We start from the raw sequence: 26,896 nt of genomic DNA, 5'->3' as shown, positions 1-26,896 counted from the left end.
TTGCATTGAGTGTCCCCTGGTCCTTGTACTTTTTGAAAGACTGAAAAATTGATTCACTTTTATCTGTTCTACACCACTCAGGATTTTAGAAACCTCAATCATGTCCCCCCTCAGCTGTGTCTTTTCCAAGCTGAAGAGCTCTAACCTCTTTAGCCTTTCTTCATACAGGAGGAGTTTCATCCCCTTTATCATTTCAGTCGCTCTTCTTTAAACCTTTTTTAATTCCACTATATCTTTTTTGAGATACAGAACTGAATGCAATATGAATTTTACCTTGAGAAAATTCCCACAGAATTTACTGTGCTGTCATATGTATTTGAGAACAGCAGCTTAGTAAATACCATGGTAATTTTCCTTGCATTGGCACAACCCAGAAAATTGCAGGCTCCTGAGAACAACAATTTGAAATAACAAGTCCTGATTCCTATTCAACTGTTGATAAGAGTTCCCCCTGCAACACATACATTCCCTGTGAAAATTCCTTGGTGACCCTCATGGTGCCATGTTTTCTATGCTTCCATCTATTACAAATTTTAAAATAATAACCCATGATTCAACCCTGCTGCTGTCCAGCAAACCCCACTCCATTTTTAAAGATGTCCAAAAACAGAGGTTGCCCTTTCACCCTCAACCATCCCATGAGTGATCCTCACTACTGCCCTTCCAGTGCCTTATAGTAAATTAGCACTCTTGACTGAGCCGGTACCATTTTGTGACATCCTTGAGATGAGGAAAGAGTTTGCAGGGCAGAGTAAAATTGCTTATTTATGGTTTCTATTCTTCATTTTGGATAGATGAATAGCCATGAAGGGTGGGGGGCGGGGGTGATGTGGAACCATATGCCACTAGGAGATTTTTTTTTATAAAGGATGTACAGGAAGAACTCTTATAGGGCCAGCAGACATGGGAGCATTGACAGGCATCTTAATCTATTGATACTCCTGGAGAAAATTAGCTATATGCACTATGACAGTGGTTGGCATGGTAAGGAGCTGATTTGCTTGCTGTTTAGTGCATTACTTTACCTTGCACAGCATCTGAAATTTTTGGTCCTAACCTATAAAATGTCCAAATAACTTGCAGCATCAGCCAATAATGCAAATTAATTGGGAAATAACTTGTGTTATTGCTGACACCAAGAATTATTTACATAGTACAGCTCAGTAAACAGGTCCCAGATATGGCTGCACACCTGCAGGAAAGAGAACAGAAATATTAAAGAATGGAGGGAAAGGGGAATTATACATTTTAAAAGAGAAGTAATGAGAAGAAAGAGGAAACGAAATGTAAGCAGAGTGAGAGGACCAAGACAGACTTATCCATTAAACACAATAGCACAGAGCCTAGGGCCCACGAAAATGTTTTCATTTTTTTTAATCAATAGAAGTTATTTATTTTCATGCCTTGCCTTTTTACCTTGAAAATATACACAATAAATAGAATACAAATAAAATATACACCCAATTCAAATTAAAAGCTGAGTCATATATTAAATGCCACCGAGGGAGGGGGACCACGAAGACAAAAGTGCCTAGGGCACAAAGGTTGGAAAAGTGATGCATGTAAAATTTGGTCAGGTTTCTAGGCTGGATGGGGAGTTGGAGGAGGGAAGAACATGCCAGCACTGGAGTCCAGGGAAAAAAATCTAGAGGGGGGGGGGATAGAGGTGTGCGATGCCCTGCATTTAAAAACGTCTCTTGATTCTCTTCAGCAGTAGAGAATGACATGGGGACCCGCAGTAACTGTGGGGATGGGGATGGGAACAGAGCTTGCGGGGACGGGGCGGGAACAGGTCCCACAGGGATGGGGACAGAGCCCATGAGGATGGGGACAAACTTTGTCCCTGTGTCATTTTCTACTTTGAAGCCTGTTAATGAAGTGGACTGTTATTTATGTTTGAGTGATGCAGACAATGATATTTAGATTTTTTAGAAAAACAAGCAAACATTCTGGCCACAACTAGCAAAATTTGCATGGGGGATCCTGTACATCCTGCTACCAGCACATCTTCTATTGCAGGAAGGACTGTGGAAGATGGGAGAGCTAGACTGAATCCTGAGATTGTTGATGACTTCTTACTCATCCACAGATTAAAAAATCTTAACAGTGCTTCATGGGGCATACAGAATGGATTGTATTTTGTACCCTTGGACATTTTAATAGGGTGGATTAGGATTCCTTGGGGTAGTAGAAATCAGCTGTTGTTGGGGTTGGAAGGGTAGAACGTGGTGGTGAGAAGGGTTATTATAGCTGCTCACTGTTATTATTGTTTTCTATTTGTAATTTATACACAGTAGTTGCACAGCATATTGTTCCTTTTTATACTTTAATAAAAAGATTTAAATATACAATCATAATTGTTCGAGGCTTCTGCAGATGAGGACAGAGCCCATGGGGATGGAGCGGGGAAGGGGACAGAATCTGCAGAGACGGGGTGGGGATGGAGACAGGGCCTGCGGGGATGGGGATAAACTTTGTCCCCATGTCATTCTCTGTTGCAGCTCCAGAGACATATACTGTAAAGTAAAACACTGTTGTTGCCACCTACTCAAATAGGAGTGGGGTATTTTCTGCTGTTACCGCACAACCAGACTGCTGAATTCTATAGTCATCATTCTGATGTGAATCATGGGAGCCAACTTTTCAAAATTATTGGGGGTGCTAAGCCCAATGGAAATGACCCCTCCATGGACACATACAAGGAATTTTCTCAATATTGGGAGTGCTCAAGCACCCACAGAGTCGGCTCCAATGTGTGAAGTAATCCATTTCCTGATTGATACCAATGGTACCTCCACATTTTGGGCTTGCTCTGCAAGCTGCTGTGATTCAAAGAACTTTGATACCCAGGATTTATTTTATGCAGTTATTTTCCTCTTCTTCCTGTAGATGCAACTGCAGGAAGAAATATTGGAGGAGCTCTGGAAATGGTTCTAAAGGATATCAAGAAGCAGAAAAGTGAGAAACCCCCCCAGCACAAAAGTGAGAAACCCCACAAGCAGAAAAATGAGATACCCCCCAAGCAGATCATCCTGATTGTGACTGATGGTAAGTGCACCTTTCCCCCCTAGCTTTCTCTGAGCCAACTCTGGAGACACAGAATGGCTAAAATTGTTCAGAATCTGATCTGAATGTATTAGAGAAAAGGACTTTGATAGGGCAGATAGCAGAAGACCCTAGGTGGAAAGTCATTAAACAGCTTTATGGCCATAGCACACATTAACATGCTTTTAATGCGCTTTAAGTGAATTAATGCGTGCTACATACTGAAAGCCCATTGGTATAGAATGGACTTTTAGCATTTAGCACGCACTAATTTCTTGAATACTTGTTAAGGCCACACCGCTGCTTGATGAATTCCACCCTAAGGGGCCCTTTTACTAAGCAATAATAGGGCTAATGCATGTGTAGTGTGCACTAAATCGACCGTAGCGCAGGGGTAGCGCAGGCGTCCTGCGGTAGTTTCGAAGTTGGTGTGTGCTGTTTCCCTTGGTAGAAAATATTTTTCTATTTTCTACCATGGGGGGGGGGGGGCATGCCCGGTGATAAACAGTAGTGCAGCCACATTGGCGTGATTACAGCATGAGTAGCGCATGAGCTCTTACTGCTAGGTCAATAGGTGGCGGTAAGTGTTCAGGCAGTAAATAGTCATGCGCTACTTTTAATTGTAGCGCACGGCCATTTACGGCCCCCATTTTAAAAACCCATTTTTCCCAGCAGCGGTAAAAAGATGGCCCAGCGCACGCCAATTTGACACGTCCAAACTACCACAGGCCACTTTTTACCGCTGCTTAGTAAAAAGACCCCTAAGTGGTTTCCTGTAGTTTTGATCTCTCACCACTGGAGGGAGTTACTGCACTTTCCACTGTGCCACTCTGCCCTCAACACTTCTGTAAAATAAAACTGTGCTTATCCTGCCCTGATGATGTCTCCAGCACCTCAGAGCATTATTACTTTTGTGTTGTTTTAAACCACATCTGCACTCAAGCCAAACAGGTTTTTCTGGGTGCTGGTCAGACTACTCCTGCACAATTCTGATGGGAAGCAAGCTTCTGCTCAAACAGAAAGAACTAACAAGGGCAGGATCCAGCCATCCACAAAATATACAAACTGAATTTAAAGTAGAACGGCTGTACTTACAGGCTGCAGCTCAAATGTTTTCAAAAGTGAGGACTATTTCTAGTTGAGAATTCTAGATAACTGTGGTTTCAAACAATTCTGCAGTCAGTGTTGGGTAAAATCGTTTTGACAAAGATTTCAAATCAAAATCACTAAGTACAAAATGAATTTGAAATCAAGCTCAAACTCAGTAAGCCAGTTGTGATTTCAAATCAAAATCAGACAACAAATGATTTCAAATTGAAAATCAGCAGAGCAAGGTACTACTGTTAAATGTAATTGTCACGGAACAGGATTATAGACTAATCTATCAATATTGATTAGCAAGGACATGCAAATTACTTTTGACCTTGCTTGGCCACTGTTGGAAGCAGGATACTGGGCTAGATGGATCATTGGTCTGACCCAGTATGGCTGTTCTTATGTTCTCATGTACTACCTGCAGCGCCCACTCCCATATTAAAATGAATCCTACTTACGGAAAAATCGCTTCATATTTTATGCTATCCTCACCAAGCAAATTAATTTTTAAAATCACCACTGATATTTTCTGTATATTTTTTATATTTTATTTCTTAGTTTTAAGAATTAAACATAAATTCCAGCTAACATGCAGGAAATGAGCCTAGGAAGACCCATCCTACCAGCTGCTAAAGAGATGTAGTTACTGGGAAGCCTCACCTCTCTTACTCAAATTGGGTTATAGCAGGTCAGCTGCTAGTGTAGGGGGTGCAACAAGAGGTTGTAGCTGGTCCTCTTGTCAATTTAAGCAGAGATTTGAAAGGGCTTGGTGAAAAGACCCCTCTGACAATAACAACATTCAATAAGCCAGACTTCAGACATTCAGTGGCAGGGCTGTCCTTTAACCTTATCAGAGATGTTATCTGTTAAAGTTACATATGTATCTTTGGTGGCAGTATCCATCTAAGGCTCAGCACTGAGAATTCACATGTAACCTGTTTAAAATTTTACCTACTATTTAGGCATCTGCAATCAGCAACTGAACTTCACCGCTGACCATATAATTTTTTTTCACCACCCTCACCCCATGCTAGATCACATCCTCTTTTAAACATATAACTGGCAGTCGTGTGATTAAAATGTCCAAAATTATAGGTTTACTCCACAAATTTCTATGCAGGCAGCACCTCTGCAGACCACATAAGTGCTTATAAATGTCAGCATGTTCATGTCTGTTTGCTTTAAACAAACCTAAAGAATTATTTTGGGTTTCTGAAAGCTTTCTTTGCCCTAAAACTATATCATCAGAACAATGATTGCAATTCTCCTGAAAAATAGAAACATGATGGCAGATAAAGGCCAAATGGACCATCCAGTCTGCCCATCCACACCATCCACTATCTTCTCCTCTCCCTAAGAGATCCCCTGTAACCAGTTTGCTCAATATTTTTCGACAAAAGTTTCTCCATTAGGCAGTCTGTAGATTCTCCTAAGGCAGTCTTTAGACCAGTGTTTCCCAATGAATATGCATGAAAGAGATTTGCATATAATAGAGGCAGTGTATGCAAATTACATATTCATTGTGGATATCCTGAAAACCTGACTGGCAAGGGGTATTCCAGGACTGGACTTGGCAAACACTGCTTTAGACAATGAGACACTGTTATTACTCATGACTCTAAAGATGTGTCTCAGCCTTTGCCCTTTTGCCCTTTATTTGCTGAACTATTGTTCTTTATACAGACTTTGAATTAGACAAATTATGACTTACTCTGAAACCAACAGCTTTTCCTTCAGATTCACCATAGGTGATTAAGGCCTCTAGAGATGGCCTTACTGATGGAGAGAATATTACCCAAAGCCCTTAAGGCTGCTATGGTCTACGCTTTATTAAAGAAGAGCAATATGGATATTTCAGACTAAAATAAACTGTATAATCTCCTAAAAATATTTCCGCAAGCACAGAAATTGATTTAAGGATTCCCCAATAGCTAGGAGTGACTTGTGACTTTGGAGGAAGAAAGGGCAGGCCAGTCCTGGCCATGTGGGGGGGGCCAAGCTCACTGTGTTTTTTTTTAAATATTTCTTTATTAATTTTTTTAACAAACATAATATTCATTTATGATTGATAATACACAAATCATGCAAATGTATGAAAGGAAAAATAAAAAAATTACATTAGATCAGGTCTCTACTAATGTCAACAAATCTATATAAATAAAATCCCCCCTCAGACGTTCTGAAGCTCACGCCATCTGTCCTGAACTCCTATCCTCCTGGTAGGCTAGGCTATTCGGACTACTCACCCTCAGTCTCAGCCTCAGCCACGCCCATCTGGGCCGTAGGCCACGCCCCATCTGCACATAAAAAGCACCCTCAATGTTCTAAAGCACACTCTGTGGCTTCAACAGTTCGTATGTTCGAAGCTCTGTAACCATTTTTAAGCACATTATATCTCTGCCCCGCCCTGACCTATCACTACTACTACTACTATTTAGCATTTCTATAGCGCTACAAGGCGTACGCAGCGCTGCACAAACATAGAAGAAAGACAGTCCCTGCTTACAATCTAATAGACAAAAATAAATAAAGTAAGCAAATCAAATCAATTAATGTGAACGGGGAAGGGAGGAGTGTCACAGCTGCACCGCTCTGACCTATCAAAGGGAACTGAAACAGGAAAAGGGAGGAGCGTCACACCGAATGACGGACATATCAGAGGGAAGTCAAATAGAAGAAGGGAGGAGCATCAGAGGCCAAGAGGACGGCCGTATCTATGTCTCATAGGTTTCCTTGCTTTCTTTTCAGTGTATTGCAGCTGCAGCCACTTAGGTAAGTCTAGCAAGCCTGTCAGCTACTGAATACAGAAAGCAAAAGATAGCATGTGGGAACTTACTCCATTTTGTTCTCTGGAATGCAGTGATTATTATACAAATGGTCTTGCTTTCATTATTTTGGTGGGGCTGCCTTCATGACTGTCCACAGTCCCCCCAGTCCTGACACCTGGCAGGGGGGACAGGGAAGGACACTCACTGTCTCACATACGCACTCGCACACCAGTGGCGTAGCCAGAAGGCAATTTTTGGGTGGGCCAACAGGTTGGATGGGTGGGCACTAGAGTTGCCAACTTTTTTGAAAGAGAAAAAACAGCAACCTGATGCACCCATGCTCTGTCCCTACCCCTCTCCCCATAACTTCAATGAGGATTGCAGGGCAGGCTTCAGTGGCTGCAGGCCAATTGAGAGCTAAGGGAAGTATAATAGACTGCACTATTCAGCCCCATTGAGCCATGGTCCTCCAACAAATATATGGTATTGAAGCCAAACACATTCTGCATCAAGAGAACCTCCTGGCCCTCCACCAACAATGGATACAGGAGCACAGCAAGGACAATTCTCCATAAAACTCATCATACAAAGACATTTTGTTTTCTAGTGTAATCTCAATTACAGACATATTATAAATTAACTTAAAAAAAATCTATAAAACAAAAAGTCACTCAGAACCTAGAGCAAATCTACCATGCCAACACTAACTTCCAAAAACAAAGATCCTACCTATGAAAAAGAAGTGCCTTAAATATTATAGTAGGGCCCAAAAATACAAATACATTTATCAGGAAAGCTGAACAAGCCAAATTACTACAGAATGCTACATGGAAACTTCATGCTAACAGAATACCTCAGTCACACACACAAGACACAAATGCAAAATACAGAATAAGTGACCACAAACTCTAGAAATATAAATTAAATGGAAACCCCAAGAAACTAGACCTTGCATGTAGTACAACACTAGAGAAACAAGAAAGAAAGGCATTTGCTCCTGTGCAAAATATAAAGATGGCACATGCCAGGGATGGTGTTAGGGATTGCAACTAGGGCAATTGTGCTTGGTTCCTTGGCCAGAGAAAGCCTGCATGCTGGAAGCTGAAGGCGCAGCCTGGTAATGGACTTTGGGGTCCTTTCCTAGATTTCTGTCCTGGACCCCAGCCATGTTTAACATCAACTTTGGCAAGATGTACATTCCAAATCCAACATATTATATTCACAACATTGACAATAAAATAATATTTTTATACCTTTTTGTTGTCTGGTCATTTTTTCTCAAATCATATTGGTCCCAGTCTCTGGTTTCTGCTTCCCTCTTTCTTCTCTTAACTCACTTGCCAGGGTCTCCTATTTGACATTTCTTCTTTCTTCATGTCCATCATCCATCTCCCATCTCTGTTTTCCTATATTTCCTTGTCCAGTATCTCTCCTGTGTTCATATCCCCTCATCCATCATCATTCCTCTGTTCACCTATGCACCCCATGCCCAGCATATCCCTTTTATGTTCCTATTCTCCCCCTTGTCTGGTATCTCTCTCCCCCCCTCTGTGTCCATATACCCCCCTCTCCAGTGTCCAGCATTTTATCTCTATTCCATATCCCCCCCCCCCCCCTTGTCAGGCATTACCCCTCTGTGCCCATGTGCCATCCCCACAAAGCATCTCACATTTGTGTCCCTGTCCCCATGCTCCCACCTAATGCCCATCATCTCCCTTCTGTATACTTACCTATGTCCCCTTTCTCCCTTCTCCACACCAATGTGTCCCTCTCCTCTCTGATCCCATCCCCCAACCAGCTTCTCTTTCGATCTTTCCTTCCCCTTATGCATCTGGCTCTTTTTCCATGCACCTCTCCTCTTCCCTCCAACCTCCCCTCTGCAAATCCCAAACCTCTCCCCTTCCCTCCAACCTCCCCTCTGCAAATCCCAAACCTCTCCCCTTCCTTCCAGCCTCCCCTCTGCAAATCCCAAACCTCTCCCCTTCCCTCCAACCTCCCCTCTGCAAATCCCAAACCTCTCCCCTTCCTTCCAGCCTCCCCTCTGCAAATCCCAAACCTCTCCCCTTCCCTCCAACCTCCCCTCTGCAAATCCCAAACTTCTCCCCTTCCCTCCAACCCTCTGCAAATCCCAAACTTCTCCCCTTCCCTCTGCAAATCCCAAACTTCTCCCCTTCCCTCCAACCCTCTGCCCCTGGGAAGTCCAGCACCCTTCTGTTCCCTTCCCAGCCTCCCCTTACTGACTTTCTCACCCTCTCCCACCCCTGCCGCTGCGCTTCATTTAATTCTGTCAGCGCTGCTGTAAATGCACAGTCTCCCACCCCCCGCGGCGGCGCTTACAGTTTGCTACGGCGCTAACAGCAACTCTACAGATGCGGCACTGACGTCCTGCTCCGGGGCCTTCCACGTCCCGCCTCCGTAAACCGGAAGTTACATCAGCGAGGCGGAGGGAAGGCCCCGGAGCAGGACGTCGGTTCCGCATGTAGAGTTGCTGTCAGCGCCGTAGCAAACTGTAAGCGCAGGGGTGGGAGACTGTGACAGCAGCGCCCACAGAATTAAATGAAGCGCTGCGGCAGGGGTGAGAGTCGGGAGAGGGTAAGGATCTGCTTCTGGGCGGGCCTGAAGCTAAACTGGGTGGGCCTGGGCCCATCCAGGCCCACCCGTAGCTACGCCCCTGTTGCACACACTCATTCTCACATACACACACGCTCTCTCACAGACACACTCACACCCACTCTCTGTCACACACACACACTTGCACATTCTCACTCTCACAGACACTCTCTCAAACATACACACTCCGCGCAAAACCTTGCTAGCGCCCGTTTCATTTCAGCCAGAAATGGGCCTTTTTTACTAGTTGTATATAAAAAAAATCTTACACGTGTAAACAACAATTATATTCAGAATACAACCGTGGAAACATTAATGGCAGGAACTCATTACATTGCTAGCGCCCGTTTCATTGCGTTAAGAACGGGCCTTTTTTACTAGTTTTACTTAAATGATCCAAGAAAAAGAAATTACTTTGCTTAATCATTAAGCATTTATACATAATCATTCAATCAAATATAGCATCATTCCCAAGCGGTTCACTCTAATCTGCCAAACAGTGTTACATATGTGACTAAACTGTTACATTAACCTCCTCTCTACGTATTAGGAAATCTTCCAACTGTTTTGGGTCAAAAAACTGACATTGTTTAGCTTGAAATATTACTCTACAGATACAAGGAAATTTCAAAAGGAAATCAGCTCCAATTGCAACCACCCTGGGTCGCAACGACAGAAATACTTTATATCTCTTTTGTGTTTCCCTGGATAGATCTGGAAAAACTCTTATTTTTGAACCCAAAAATAAGGAATCTAAATGTCTCAAGGAAATTTTTAATACTGCATCTCTATCCATTTCCAATGCAAAGGTTACTAACAATGTAGTTCTTTGTGTTATAACCTCTAATGATGATTCCAGAAATGCTGTTAAATTCATTGCACCCTGAGTTTATAAATTATCTGGTTTCTTACCATCAATTTGCAGGTAAAAAGCTCGGGTAATTGGTGGCAATGAATTTTCTGACATTCCTAGAATTTCAACTAGATATTGCTTAACCATTTGTATTGGGGAAACCAATGGAGATCTAGGAAAATTTGTAAAACGTAAATTATGTCTCTTTGATTTTCTAGATATTCCAGGCGTCTTGAAGTAAAATTCTCTTTAATTAGGGTTTGTTCTACAATTTTTTCTGATTTTTCAGTCAGACGTTTTATCTCAGAGGCTTGGAGTTCATTAATTTGTAACTGCTGCAGTGCAGTCTCTGACAAAACTTTAATTGTCTCCGTATTCTTAAAAATTAAAGATTGTAAGGCAGAGTGGGTGGTAGAAGTTAAGTCCCAAAGTGACTCTAAGGTCACTAAGGCAGGTTTCATTACTTTACCCTCTTAAATATCCGGGAGAGGGGTCTTTATAGCTCGTTTTAGGATACTCACAGTTTTGAGTAAAACTATGTGAGTAGATATCATCTCTGGTTCCTTTAAGCTTTCGGCGTTCGTTCCCGTTGCCAACAAGTTCCCTCCCTGAACTCACTGCTCTCCACTTTGGATTGAGGCGGCAGGACTTGTTTGGAGACTAACTCTTCCAGGTTGAGGGGGCACCGTACGTGCGACAGGGCTTAGTGAAACCCTGTCTACGCTGTTGGCTAGCATCGATACGCTAGCTCCGGCAGTGGGAGTGGACACCATCTCAGGACCGGGTGCAATTCCAAACTGCTCCAGCATTGTCTGTTGGAGCTGAGGTGTCCCGCCAGGGGTAGAGGGAACTTCCCTGACTTTGCCTCTCCTTTTTCCCATCACACTGATAGATGGGACGCTCACTACAGATAGAGCTGCTGCAAAATCTGGAACGCATCCATCGACGCTATTCACACCGTCGCCATCTTGGATCCCCCCACTGTGTTTTTTTGTGACTGTGGGGAGGGGGGAGGGAACCAGGGGCCACCAGATCATCAGGGCATTTTTTAATGTTTGGGGGTGGGGTTGGTTCGTTAGACCACCAGGCCATTGGGGAAGACCCATCCAGGGCAGAGTGGTTAGGTTGGGGGTAGGGAAGGAGTGCTGCCAGACACCTCTTCACCTCTTTTCTCAACCAGCCATCTAACGCAGCACTAACCCCTTTTTATCACTGATGTTAGTTTTGAGCATCGGCTCCCAGATGCTTGGGTTTATGCTCTTCCACCAGAAGGAAGAGACTGAATTAACAATCTGTAGAATCAACACTTAAGTATCTTGCATAGCCAGTGGCCAGTCAGTATTTCTCACTCCAGCAGGTGGTAGGACAAGCTGTTATGTGCAGCCTGGGCTTGGTGTGGTAGAATTTGATTCTGTTTCTGTGAAGAACTTATTTAAACAAAAAAAAGAAGCATTATTTAATTTACCCTGCTCTAGGGTTGTGGCTGAGGGCGTTATTACTGCTGGGGTGTCCCAGCTCCCTGTCCCCTCTCCCCCCTTCCTCACCCCAATAAAATAGTATTTGGGGGTTTTGGGATTGTTCTGTGCCTTGGTCATTTTAACTCGCGTAGGGAAGTGTCCTTGAGAACTCGTACTAAGGAGGCTGCAACAGACAACTTAAAGTTCAAAAAAAACAAAAACAAAAAAACAAAGACCTTCTTTGATTCAGCAGTCTGTGGTTTTTACTGGGTAGCTGGTACAGAAAACATTGCCTTAGCGGGGGTGAAGAGAGACTTAAGTTTCATTTCAGTTCCAGTCACCTTGAGCATGTCTGTCTGCTCAGGATTTCTGCCTGTTAGTGTGATGGATAAGCAAAAGCACTGTACTGTATGTGGGGAGTGCCATTCAGTCATGGCAGTGTCTGGGTATTGTCATTCCTGTAAGGAAAGTCTTGTCAGTGCTTTTCCAATTAATTCAGTTGAAAGGACTGCTGGAGATTTGGGCCATAACACATTAAGTTTTCACTTGGCAGCAAAGCAGAGAGGTCCCATTTTGGCAGAAAATGCCACCATTTTGAATACTGCAGTGGCAGTTCTGAGTTGAGACGTGCTTCCAGGGCCGCCGAGAGGGGGGGCAGGGGGGACAAAATTCCCCGGGCCCAGACCTCCAAGGGGGGCCCGGCACCGCAGTCCCCTCCACCCACCCCCCTCTGTCCACCACCGGGCCGGGCCCCCCTGAATTCAAATCATAGCGCCTCACCTCGACCTCGCGCCATGTGAAAGAAGTGCAGCAGCGGCAGTCTGCAGATCATCTCCCTTCGGGCCTTCCCTCCCTGTGTCCCGCCCTCGTGCAAGCTACGTCAGACGAGAGCGGTACACAGGGAGGGAAGGCCCGAAGGGAGGCGATCTGCAGACTGCCGCTGCTGCGCTTCTTTCACATGGAGTGAGGTTGAGGTGAGGCGCTATGATTTGAATTCAGGGGGGCCCAGCCCGATGGTGGACGGAGGGGGCAGCGGCGACGACGACGACCTTGGGGGGGGGGGGGCGGCAGCGGCCGGGCCTGGCCCAGTGTCTCAGCAGCCCTGTGTGCTTCCTGCCTTAGCTGCCTGGTATATGGAAACTTCCATTCAGAGTACTATTCAGTACAACTCCAATTCTCTTGATGGATTTTCTCCTGAAATTGTGCTGCATTTGTACCATGTCTACTGTATGAGAAAGGGCTTCGGTTAAGGGAGCTATATGGAGGAGATCTGGGTCTAATGTGATGCTTTTAAATGCCCAAGAATTTAAGGGAAGGCATTAGAAGATGCAACTTCCTTATGTTCATGTTAAAGATTGTTTATCTCTCTTTAACTAGTGCTATGGTAGATAATCCTCTATTGATAGGAGTTAGGAAGCCCTCAGGAACATTTGTGGTACGCCAGGCCATAAAAGACTTAGGGCTTCTTTTACAAAGCCACACTAGTGATTCCCACATGGCAAATGAAAGGAAGCCCATAGGAATTGAGGGGTCCTTTTACAAAGGCACGGTAAAAAGTGGCCTGCGGTAGTTTGGGCATGTGCTTTGGATGCACTCTGGGACGTTTCTTTACTTTGTCTGGAAAAAAGGGTTTTTTTATGGGTCGGGAAATAGACAAGTGGCAAAATTAAAACTAGCGTGCGCCTATTTACTACTACTACTACTACTATTAAACATTTCTATAGCGCTACTAGACTTACGCAGTGCTGTACAAATTAACATGAAAAGACAGTCGCTGCTCAACAGAGCTTACAATCTAAATTGGACAGACGAACAGACAGCTAGGGGTGGGGAAATTGCAGTGGTAGGGGTGATAAGTGAGGGTGTTGAGTAAGAGAGTCATGGTTAGGAGTCGAAAGCAGTAGAAAAGAGGTGGGCTTTAAGCCTAGACTTGAAGACAGCCAGAGACTGAGCCTGACGTACTGGCTCAGGGAGTCTATTCCAGGCATAGGGAGCAGCGAGATAGAAGGAACGGAGCCGGGAGTTAGCAGTGGGGGAGAAGGGGGACGACAGGAGACATTTACCCAGCGAACGGAGTTCACGGGGAGGAGTGTAGGGAGAGATGAGAGCGGAAAGGTACTGAGGAGCTGTGGAGTGGATGCACTTGTAGGTCAAAAGGAGAAGTTTGAACTGTATGCGGAAGTGGATAGGGAGCCAGTGAAGCAACTTGAGGAGAGGGCTAACGTGAGTATAGCGACTCTGGCGGAATATAAGACGCGCAGCAGAGTTTTGGACAGATTGAAGAGGAGATAGATGGCTGAGCGGGAGACCAGCGAGAAGCAAATTGCAGTAGTCTAGGCGAGAGGTGATAAGGGTGTGGGTAAGGGTTTTGGTAGCGTCCTCGGAGAGGAAAGGGCAAATTTTGTTAATATTATAGAGAAAGAAACGACAGGTTTTGGCAATCTGCTGAATATGAGCAGAGAAGGAGAGAGCAGAGTCAAAGATGACTCCAAGGTTGCGTGCAGACGGGACAGGGAGCAGGGCCGTGCCAAGGGTCTGTGGTGCCCCCCTGCAGACTATCAGTTGGCGCCCCCCGCCCCTCCCCCCGTTTTTTTTTCAATTTTCTAAAAGCCAGTTTCTCATACATCTGCACACAGCTATGGAACGCACTACTGAAGGCCATAAAAACAATGCAAGACCTAACCATCTTCCGAAGGCTACTGAAAACAGATCTTTTCAAGAAGGCATACCATAATCATCCATCTTAAACACTAAATAATAACACTACACAAGATCCATACAAAACCAAAAGCCTATCACATGATTGATTACCCTCCTTACTACCTATATTTAAGCACTACCACTTTAAACCTCATGTCGAATAGAATCTCTCTATAGCAGATGACCTAATGTATGTCACAATCCATTTTATTACTCAGGAACCTTTATGCAATACCATAATGTATTCTTCTTTACCATGTATGTATGCACATGGTATACAAATATACCATGATCTGTTCCATGAATGTCATCATGTATGTATGTACCTTAACGCTATACCATTTGTAACTCTGTTACCCGGAAATGGCAATCGCCATTACGGCAAATGTAAGCCACATTGAGCCTGCAAATTGATGGGAAAATGTGGGGTACAAATGCTACAAATAAAAAATAAATAGATAAAAAAAAGCAACATAGGCACTGTTGTACCTTTCATAAAATAAACACTAAGGACCCTTTCACAAGGCATGCTAGTATTACGATGAAGATGCTCATAAAATTTTGTACTTATTTTGCCATCTATTTTTTTTGGGGGGGGGGGGGAGGTAATGGCTCACTTTGCTTTTTTCCTGTCTGCCTCTTTGCCTTTCTGTTCCATCAGCTTATCTTCCTTTCTTCGTGCCCTTGTAGTCTCCCCTCCTTCTAGCTTGTTCTCCCCCCACCCAACAGACAGAAATTGCCTTGCCTTGTTTTTCCTGCCTCTTTGCCTTTGTGTTCCATCAACTTATCTTCCTTTCCTCGTGCCCTTGTAGTTTCCCCTCCTCCTTCCTCCCTGATTCTAGCTTGTTCTCTTCCCCCCCCCCCCCCCCCCCAAAAAAAAATTTCCTTGCCTTGCCTTTCCTTTCTTCCCAGCTGGCTGGTTCACTCCCAGTTCCCCCAACCTGCAGGGCCTTCAAATCAAATGCACTTTCTTTCCCCATAAGTAGGCCCCAGCCGCCCAGGCCATTACAGTAATCAATAAACAACAAGGCGAATAGGCGATGTCTGTTCTTACCATAGATGTCAGCAAAAAATAATATATATATGCGGCAGCGGCTCTCCTCTCCTCACTCCAACGGCGTCGCGCGTCGGCAACACACCCAGTCCTCGTCCTCCTTCGAAGTTCGGTCGACGTCGACTCGCTGACTCGCTCTCAATAACTCGACAGACGGCGCACGGCGGACTACACGGACGGTCGGACTCGGACTGCCTGCCTACGAGGTTCCAGGCGCATGCGTGGAAGAGCTGGGGGCGGTGCCAAACAGCTGAGCGCTGCGCAATGGGAAGGCAGCGCATGCACATAGGCACCAAGATTTTTTTTTTTAATTTTACAACACAGACTCGGCCGGCGGCGCCCTTGAAGGCAGGCGCCCCCCTGCCGTGCTTACCCCGCTTACCGGGTTGGCACGGCCCTGACAGGGAGGATGAGAGTGTTATCTACTGAAATAGATTTACGGCCTGAGCCCTTGATGCCTTCCATTGACTTACTGGTAAGGGCTCACATGCTGCCCGCACGGTAACAGTACAGTGTGTGCCAACTGCCGATTACCACTGGGAATGCTCCCCACAGTAGAAAATAGAAAATTATTTTCTGCCGCAGGATTCAGCGCACGCCAAACTCGGAGTTACCACCAGGTGCCCGCGCTAGCCCAGCGGTAGTGCCAATTTGGTGCACGCAGCACGCAACCCACGCATTAGCCCTCCCGCGCCTTTGTAAAAGGGCCCCTGAATGGGCTTCCTCTCATTTGCCGCACTGAGAATCGGTAGCGCGGCTTTGTAAAAGAGGTCCTTAATATTTTAGCTCCTAATTTGGGCTGGTACTACTGGGCAGCTCGATGAAGTCAGTTGCTGGATTGAGAGAGTGCCCAAGACCAGAGCCGTAGCGAGGGGAGCTGACACCCGGGGCGGGTCGCCGCTGCGCACCCCCCCCCCGGGTGCAGCACGGCACACCCTCCTCCCGCTGGAGCGCATACCCTCCCCCCCTGGAGCACATACCTCCCCCCCCCCTGGAGCGCATACCTGCGGCGAGGGACGGGCGGGAGGGCCGATCTGCCCCGACTGCACGTTGCTGGGGTGTGTCTGTTCCGCGCTGGTTCACTGCTCTCTCTGTCCCGGAACAGGAAGTAACCTGTTCCGGGGCAGAGAGGGCAGTGCACCAGCGCGGAGCCGACACCCCCCAGCGGCTTGCACCCAGGGCGGACCGCCCCCCCTGCCCCCCCCCTTCCTACGCCACTGCCCAAGACAAAGCGGGTGTAGATTTTGAGCTAAAGCATTTTCCTTGTTTTGCATTGAAACACTTGTTATAGCTATTGGATGTCCCTCAATATATTAGGAATGTTATTGCTAATCCTTTTATGATAAACCAGACACTCAATACAAATAATCCAAACAACTCACTGGTAGACTAACTTAAGCTCAAAACATAACCAGGAGAAAGCACAAATTAAAGGAGTAATGCCCTCAGATATTTAGAAAACCTATGTGGCAGTCATCATAAACAACCGTTAAAGGGTGGAATGTCCACTTCTTTCATCGGGCAACTTACTCCAAGTAGAGAAAAGTGCAATCATATGCTACAAAACCAAAATGTGCACTCAAATATTTTAAAAGTTTTTTTTAAGTTTTTCAAATTTTCATAAACCACTTTTATCATATTTATCATATACTCAAACATGTGTATCTAAAAAGTCAGCTTTAAAATAAATCATCATCCAGCAACTTATCATGTATAAACAAATAAATAGTACTTATCTTATCAGGCCAGGGTCAATAACAATGATCAATGTCATGGGCACTACAACACTATAAGATGCTACATACACAGAGTCATGACAGAGACCACGCCAGATTCCCCTGCTCTGAAATCACCCAGCACTGTGAATTTGTTTGTTTATTTATTTATTTATTGCATTTGTATTCCACATTTTCCCACCAAAGGTTTAAGGTGGCTTACATATTGCTAAAAAGGTGGTTCCAAAATTTAGATTTCACTCCAATTGTTTCATCAGGGACTTGGGTGAGGGCTGGCACATTTTTGTAGCACATAATTGCACTTTTCTCTACTTGGACTTCGCCCGAAGAAGTGTAGATTCCATTTCCACCCTTTAGCGGTTGTTTACGATGACCGCCATGTGGGTGTCTAAATATCTGAGGGCAATACTCCTTTAATTTGTGCTTTCTCCTGGTTATGTTTTGAGCTTAATCCTTTTATGAACTACCTTTTGCTTCTTTGGGGCAAGTATGGAGTGTGTTCTTGGGTCTTCACATTGGCTCCTATTTGTCAAGAGCCACACTTTTGGATGGGGCGGGAGTGTGGAGTGTTGTCCTGATGGGACAACAAGGGGCTAGTCAGATTTTGGCAATTGCTGGAAGTGGGGAAAATGTGGTTCTTTGAGAATTTAAAAGGACAATATACTCTTCCTGGTAAAGATCTCCTCCCCCCTCTCAGGTTAAACATTTTCTTACTACTCAATGTTGATTGTGGGATGATCCAGAGAACAGTGAGCACCTGGAAAAATGGAAGGGATCAGTTTCCATTTTATATAAATTCTTTCGAGGAAAGAAGTTTATATGGTATAATTTTATGCAACAATGGGAGGTAGATCTTGGGAGGGAATTTACTCCAGGGGAATGGAAACATATATTTTGTGAGGTAAAGAAATCATTTTTTCTGTACCTTGATTAAAGAAAATGCATATAAAGTAGTAACTCATTGGTACCATATCCCAGTAAGATTAGTAGCTATGTATCCCCAGGGCACTACTGATGTTTGTTGGTGATGTTTGGAGAATAGGGGGACATTTTTACATATTTGGTGGTCTTGTTGGAAGATCCAAGCATTTGGACTTTAGTGGTATCTTATTTGGGACGTTGCTTAGGCGTTCGATTCTCTCTTTTTTTGTTGTTTTTTAATATTTTGCCACGTCAATACAGTTAGAACATATCTGAAAGGTGTACAAACAGCCAACTTATGTCACTATACAGTTTCTTAAAATAGATACACCAATGAGGTATACATATAGCTTTCTCGTATTGACTTTTATATATCAAACATTAAAACTTGGTGTTCGATTCTCATTTGATCCTGCAGCTTGCTTACTGGGACTTCACAATAAAAAAGGACTCAAATGACAAGTGAGGATTAAATGTATCTGCCTGGCAAGAACTAAATGTGTGATTACTTTTAAAGGGAAACATTTTGAAGGTCTGACACTATTGGATTGGACTTTATGAGCAAAAGTGATTTGGAGCAACTGACTGATAAACGCCATGGAAATTTCAAACTATCACATGATGAATGGACTCATTTGGCCGAGTTACTTGCTTGGGGGGAGGGAGGGTAAGTTTGAGGGGTGCTTGCTGAAGAACCAACAGCAAGCACCTCAATGGACTGGAGTTCAGGTTCTTTCGGGCGGGGGGGGGGAGAGAGAGAGACTTTGTTAATTGTATGGTTGGTTATTTCTTGTGGGATGATATTGAGTTTTTGCTTATTCCTTTTCTTAAATTGATTGATACAAAAAAATAAAAAGACAATATTTACAGAGTGGGAGACACCAGATGCAGGGTTCTGACTAGAGCAGTCTATGACCAAGCTCTATCCCAGTGGCGTATCCAATCAAGGTGCATGTGTTGTGTACACACCCTCTAGGTCCCTCCCTTCTCTCTACCGCTGCATCTCTCTCTCTCTCTCTCTCTCTTTCTCCCTTCCCTTACCAACCTGGCCCCAACAAGATCTGTAATTCCTCCATCCCTCGTGCCTTAAAATCACTTCCAGTCTTTGCTCGGGCAGTGCCAGTGGCAGTGACACTCACCAGGGCTTTCTCTCTGAACCTTTCCTCCCCTTCTGACGCAACTTCCTGTTTTCTGAAGGGTGGGATGGTTCAAAGAGAAAGCCATGGTGCATTAGAAACATATCACTGAGATTCCGACTCTAAAAAAATTAAAGAGAGTGGAGGTTGTGATCACCTGGGATATTCCTATTCTAACTGATAGAAGCTCCATGTGAGAAAATACAAGAACAGCATTGATCATGGAGTAGCCTAATGGTTAGTACAGTGGGCTGAAAATCTGGGGAACTGAGTTCAATTCTCACTGTAGCTCCTTATGACTCTGGGCAAACTACATAACCCTCACATTAAGGCAGTATATCAAATCCATGATCCTGATCATCTTTTTCAAGTAGAGGTCACTTCAGAGATTCTAGAAGATATAAGCTAGTATGCAACATAGTTGTTTTCTATTCAGAGGTCAGTCCTTTCAAGGAGGTTGTAGAAGGAGTAAGATGCCACCCCAAGTACTTTCAGAACTTCCAAATATCTGTAGTGAAGGTTTACAGGCCCAGACTTTAGGGCTTCCTATGTGAGGTCGATTAAAGTTGTTTAACTGGAGGTGGGCCCAGATAACTACGGATCAGTGGGCTTTTGAGATTATTCAAGACAGTTGCATTTTAGAATTTGCCTGCACTCTATTCAATGCATTTCTGTAATCCTCATGCCATTCTCTTCTAAATATGAGAGCTTTTGAAGAATCGCTAGTCACATCACTACAATTAGAAACATTAGTCTCTGTTCCTCCGGAGAGGAACAGGCAGCTACTCCATCTACTTTGTTGTTCTGAAAAAGGAAAGGACTTTTCATCTGATTTTTGATCTAAAAAGAGACTATGATAAAATGAGATGAACAGTGAAAAAAAAAACTTAGAGGAGCAGCTGAGAAGGTCAAAAATTTACATCAGGCGTGGATGCTGTTAAAAAATACCATCCTGGAAGCCCAGGCCAAATATATTCCGTGTATTAAAAAAGGAGGAAGGAAGACCAAACGACAGCCAGCATGGTTAAAAAGTGAGGTGAAGGAAGCTATTAAAGCTAAAAGAAAATCCTTCAGAAATTGGAAGAAGGAACTGACTGAAAATAATAAGAAACAGCATAAGGAATGGGATTAGTTCTCTTTCTATTGTATTTTCTGTTCTTTGTTGTCTTGTTTTGCTGTTTGGTATTTGTCTCATTGCTCTTTGGTCTTTCCTGTACTGCAGACTATTTTATCACATTATACTGTATTTGACTTGACATATCCTCAGACAAAGGGACATGTGTCATACATAATAACTAAATTAAGGGATCCTTTTACTAAGCCATGCTAAAAAGTGGCCGGCACTGCTGTCAGCACATGGGTTTCCCATGCGCTGCGGCCACTTTTAGTGCAGCAGTAAAATGGCCACGCACTAATTTTTCCATTAGCTTGTGGAAAACCAATTTGGATAGTAATCACTTCAATGTACACATACCACACCAAAAAGAAGTGAAAGGAAATAAAGATAAATGTTTCTTCGCCAGAGAGCAATATGAAGGAGGAGCAAAAAAATGGAGGAAAAGAAGACCTCAGCTGGCTGTGATATTCTGAAAAAAGTGTTTACTATTCACACCAATGGACATAGCATACTTCTTCACACAGCTCACAGGATCTATCATAGGCCAAAAACCTCCAAAAACACCAGCGCGGACACTTCGGTCGTTGACAGACAATAGATTGGTAATTCCATCTCCATCCAAAACTAGATGGGAATCAACGCGAACATCTGCATTTTTCTTCTTAACCCCTACCCTTTGGAACTGCCTTCCTATAGAACTTAGGCTTGAAGACTCCTACACTCATTTCCGCAAAATTTTAAAAACGCATTTTTTCAAGATGTATTTGAAGATATTGTTTAATACAAAACTAAATATAAAATAACGGAAAGGGATAGGAGAAGAGAGGAAAGAAGAAGGGGGAGGGAGAGAATAGGAGAAAAGGAGAAAGAAAGGTTGGGGAAAAAAAGAGAATATACTTTTCTTTTCTTTTTTATATTTCTCCAGATTTTATTAAATGTTTTTATGATTATAGCTTAAGTAATTCATATGAATTGTTTTTAATTGACTGTCTGGTTTGCAGTGCTTTCCTATCATAAATGGATTTCAGAGTATGTTTTATAATATTTTAACGTTATATTTTAATGTTATATTACATTGTAAACCATTCTGACTTACTTTTGTAATAAGTGATGGTCTAGTAAATGAATAAACGATAAACGATTTTCCTTTTGAACATTCTTAACAATTTTCAAATTCAATGCTCTCTCATGCAAAAATAATGTTGATACAATCCATCCATGTATTTTAGTAATTGCGCGTCTTATACTTTTTCTTAATTTTCTTGTATATTTATCTTGCATAAAAACATCACTTTGCTTCTTCAGAAGGAGTGATCCCAATGGGGACCCATTCACCTTCAGGCTTCTTCAGGGGAACATATGCCCTGCTGATGGTTATTGCATATTGTAGCTGTGTGACTTACACCCACTATAGTGATGTAGCTTGTGGCCATTAGCACCAGGAGCCCTTACCACCATCTATTTAGGAGGTGATAAGGGCTCTCACCCTACTCCTGTGCTAATTGGGTAGTGTGCAGTAATTTGCCTGCGCTACCCTATTAGCCCAGGCGCGCCTACTGTCTGCCCCCAGACATGCCTCCCACAGCAAAAAGGCAAAAAATAAAAACTATATATTTTTTACTGTGGGAGTAGCACGTGATGATAATCAAACTACCACGGGTTGCCTCAGTGTGTCCCATGATAGTGTCCTTTTACCGTGTGTCAGGCCCGCGTTTGGCCTACCCCGCCTTAGTAAAAGGGCCCCTAAATAAATATGTTTGATATAAGACTCACCCAACATTATTCAACCCAACTATAAAAGTTAGCCAAAGACTTACAAGTGCTTCAACAGTGGACCATCATATATAGAAAAACTTGGCACATCTTGTTTTTTCTTATGAAACAGAAAATGAATACAAATTAATAAAGATTCAATATTTTTTTCAATTCTAGGGAAACATACAACTGGAGCCAGCCCACATAAAATGGCAAGAAACATTGCAGATATTGTGCCAGATGCAGAGAAGAATTTAGGTTTGTAGTATTGACACCAAAACAAACAAGGAGGCAAAAGCTAACCTACCAATATTGGAAGCAACAGACAACACCAGGAAACAAAGTAATCCAAAATAGAAGTTCCAGACTAGTTTATTAACAAAAACATGACTGATGTGTGGCCATGTTTCACCTAATAAGGCTGCATCAGGGGTCAGTAGATGTTTATAAGTCACAAGAACAGTATGGCAAAAGACTTCCAACAAAAAAATAAATTAACTAACTACTCTATGAATGTCTTTCTGTCATACAACAGGGGAGGAAATTGTCACCGCTGTAACTTTTTGTTTCCTGGTGCTAACTATTGCTTCCGGTTGGTAGCATTAATAAAAGTGACATCTGGGGGGGGGGGGGGGGGGGATTGACTATTTGCACAGTGTTTTGGAAACTGTTTCAGAAAGAGTATTTTGGCATCCTAAACCTGTCATGTGGCTGGATGACCTCCTGAAGTTCCGTCCAACCCTAACTTTCTATGATTCTAGGCAGAGCTTGAAGGGGGGCAGCATGCACTAGTACCTTGTGTGGGCACATCTCTGTGCCCCCATTTTGTTCTAGCTAGAGCAGAAGAGGCTAGAATGAATATGGGCCAACAGAGCCCATTCTGGCAACCAATGAAAAGAATTACCAGCTGACCTGGAATCAATACTTCCGTTTCCCTCACTGGGCTGCAGCAAGCCAGCTACCAGCACAGGGATGCAGTGTGAACGTTCTCCTGCTCTCCTCAGCTGTTCCGAATCCTTTTCATACATTCTTCTAGTTTAGAATGGAAGTGGACACCATGGGCAAAGGAAGGGAGAGGTGACCAGGGAACAGGTGGTTTCTCTGCTGCCCAGAACAGCCAGTCTATTACTGCTGTGTGTGCTGCACCCTCTTTCCCTTCTGCCTCCTGGATTCGGAGAAGCTGCATCAGCCCACCACAACCCCAGAGCTGGGACAAAAACTGGAATGTGTGAATGAGTGGAGGAAATGGGAAGAACCTACAGGAGTAAGATAATGAACTGGATGAGATCTAGCAATGAGATACATAGAAGGGGCTGAAAGAGGGAAAGGATGGTCTGGAAAGGTTAAGAGAGGAAGATGGGACCTGGTTTGGGGGTATGATAAAAGGGGAAGAAATCAAGGATTGGAGAGAGAGACATAAAAGCAGATAAAAGACTGAGAAAAGGCCATAAGTAGAAAAGTAGAAAGGTGGGAAAGGTCTTCAGTATAGCAATATGTAACACTGCCACTGGGCCCACTAGTCTTGCATGGATTCTTATTGATTGTGAGTGAAGAGATTACATAAATTGCAGCTCTGTTCTCTTGTAAGCAAACTAAACCTCTATCCAATAGAACTGCCGCTATGAAATCTGTACATAGTAACTTTGTACTCTGTTTTGATGATAGATATCTTTACCCTTGGTGTTGGAGATGCCCACAAGGGGGAGCTTGAGGAAATAGCCTCAAAAAAAGAGGAGCAAAGGGCTTTCTACCTTCGCAACTTTGATGACTTGAAGATGGTTACCATGGAAATGTATAATCAGGGTAAGTCTTTAATAGGCCCAGCCATTATGCTCTTGCTCTTCATTGCTCCCTCCCTCCCATCCAGTGTTCTTAATTTAATGTTCATTCTGCTTTGCTGGAAAAAACAGCTTGAGGTGGATAACAAGGGCCCAGTATTCATATTATAATTCCAGTAAAACAAATATCTCTTGTGCTGCTGTTCTACTGGTCCCCACCCAAATGCCCACTGCTGTTCTTCTACTCAACCATATCTTCTCTTGATGCTCTCCTATTGCTCCAAGCCACCATAATATGATGCTTAAAATGTATTTCTAAAAACTCACCAAATACTTCAAATACTCTCCACCTGAAATGTTCACCTACATCACTTCCTTCCAGGAAACTGTGGACATATTAAAAGATGTGTGTGTTCCTATACCATGTTACTGTATGATGGGGAGTCAAACCAGACCTGAACTGATCCAAAACTTGTGTATATTCCTTCCTATATTACGCCTCTTGCTAAGGGCCAGGCCTACTACTGGGGCCTGTCAGTTTGGTTCTCACAAGATGGCCTAACAAGTTATCTTTGCAACATACATTGCTTTTCTCAGGAGCTGGGAGCTGAGATCATGCCTTTCATATAAGGTAACCTTGGCAGTTGCTGACAGGCTGAGGACACAGTATGAGCCTAACATGTCCAGATTGTTGCATTTGTGGAGAGAGACAGAGAGAGGACACAAGGGTATTGTTCTGACTGTGCACGTAGAACAGATAACCGGCTAGCCAATGGCTACCGACTTTGCACGAGAACTCCCATCAGGAGAGACTGATAGAATACAGGAACAATCCATATATGGTATAAGGCAACCTAATGGTGCTAGTTTATGGGAAATCACATGATTTATGAGAAATGGAATTTGCAACAATATATATATATATGTGATGTCTGGGAGGTGTTAGCAGAGCAGACCTTGTCTTTCAGGATGCGCATTTGCTGACTGACAACCTGCTTCAGGGAGAGAACTATTGTTTGTATTTTTTTTGGCTCTGTGATGATAAAGGTAATTTACTGGCTGCGCCTAATGGAGTCTAAGTTCTCTTCCTTATCTGTGTTTTCCCTCCCTGGGGGGGGGGGGGGGGGGGGGGGGGGCTAAGGGATGGAAATACACACTTGGATGGAATGTTTTAATTTTTTCCTGAATTAGAACAGAAATTGAATGATTATTTGAACATCTCTGTTGAACCTGAGCTGGAATGGGCCTGTAAATAAAGGAATTCAAGTTCAGAATAAAGATTTGACTTAAAAAGAAAAAAGAAAACATAAAAAAAACAGGATGTGATGCAGTCACTAGTTCCAGACCCAAAAAGAATTAGAATGAACACTGCTCCAAACCTAGTGTCAGCTGTGACTGTACCATAATCCCAGAAATGCCAAGGCTCACTCATTAGGAGTATGTCATACTCATTTGAAATCTCACTCTCTCATGCTTTGAGCCCTATTTCTCACTCATCAGAGCTTCAGAACCACTGATCTTGACCACTGCTTTCATGAGAGAAGCTTAAGAGAAGTAAACAGAGTGGCCCAATCAGTAGAAAGAAATCTGAGCACACCTTCCTGCCTACTGCTTCCCCTTGTCCTGTCCCTTTTCCCTTTTCCCTTTTCTGCAAGTAAATGTGCTCTGAAACCAATATACTTTTAACTACTGGGTGGAAGATCATTTTTAGCTCAAAAACTTTACCCAAATTGCTTCCCACTTTGTCTGTATTCTTTCAGAGGCTTCGCCCCCAAAAAAGCCACTATAGTTTAATGCTGTTTTGATTCATTTGCAAAGCAGTACTAAAATTACATCATTCTAGATTTATACTTTGGATATACCGTCTGGAAAATCTCACTGTTTGGCCTTCAATCTCACTCTTTGGGATGGTTCACCCTTGGCATCTCTGTAATCCCCTACATCCCAGGGATTCTGAGCAGACCAAATTATAGCAAACTAGAATCGGCTTGCTGCAATGCTCACAATCTCAAATGTGTTTTTTGTGACCTACAGTTTGGAAAGCACTTAGACCAAAGGTTTGGATCTGCTCTAGCAACAAAAAATGTATGCATTCAAATGAATCTGACACTGTAGCAATAAAACCCTGTAGTTCTCTCCACTATCCACTAGATGTCAGCAGCAATATGGCAGTCAAGGAGGTTTGAGACTGAGGTTGCCAAGCTGAAGCCTGTCGACCCAAGGAGGTTTCATTCTCCCCAATGCAGCCACCCCCACCATCTTGGTACACACAAAAACCAATGTAATTGATAAGCTCTGCCTACTGGCTTCAGGAGTGGAGGAGTGGCCTAGTGGTTAGAGTGGTGGACTTTGATCCTGGGGAACTGGGTTCGATTCCCACTGCCAGGCACAGGCAGCTCTTTGTGACTCTGGGCAAGTCACTTAACCCTCCATTACCCCAGGTACAAATAAGTACCTGTATATAATAAGTAAGCTGCATTGAGCCTGCCATGAGTGGGAAAGCGTGGGGTACAAATGAAATAAAAATAAAATAATGGGCCAAGCACACTCCTGTTAATCAAATCTCCTTGATAGTACTGGTGACAGAGCTAGAGTCCTCTCTGAGTTGCTCCCCTGCCACCTATACTGATTGGTTCATTCTCTCAGTGATAGACATCTGAATGGATTAAAGAGAGCCATTCAAACTGTGTCTCTCAGAGAGGGGGCGGGAACAGCTGTTTTCAGCACAGCCCTAGCAGACTATTTAATTGAATTTGGTGACTGATACCTGCTGCAGCTTATTTATTCTGAGTTACATGATAACTATTTAGACTCGGGTGCAAAATCTTAGAAGAGTGGTAGGGGTACCTGGGATGTACAACTTTCAATCTA

The 26,896-nt window shown here is 43.6% G+C and overlaps 1 protein-coding gene across 1 annotated transcript in view; it reads left to right on the top strand.

Moving 5' to 3' along the window:
• Positions 1-26,896, top strand: part of LOC115458992 (complement C2-like) — a gene marked incomplete at its 3' end in the record, with an annotated part of 103,532 nt that overhangs the window by 35,170 nt on the left and 41,466 nt on the right. Inside the window, exons 8-10 of the mRNA XM_030188853.1 lie at positions 2,890-3,048; positions 22,425-22,505; positions 23,913-24,050. Coding sequence (XP_030044713.1) covers positions 2,890-3,048; positions 22,425-22,505; positions 23,913-24,050 — 378 coding nt within the window. The remainder of the gene's footprint in view (positions 1-2,889; positions 3,049-22,424; positions 22,506-23,912; positions 24,051-26,896) is intronic.

This window comes from Microcaecilia unicolor, unplaced genomic scaffold, assembly GCF_901765095.1.
Source record: "Microcaecilia unicolor unplaced genomic scaffold, aMicUni1.1, whole genome shotgun sequence".
NCBI lineage: Eukaryota > Metazoa > Chordata > Amphibia > Gymnophiona > Siphonopidae > Microcaecilia > Microcaecilia unicolor.
The sequence above is the reverse complement of the archived record's forward strand: the minus strand, read 5'-3'. Positions and strand labels throughout refer to the sequence as shown.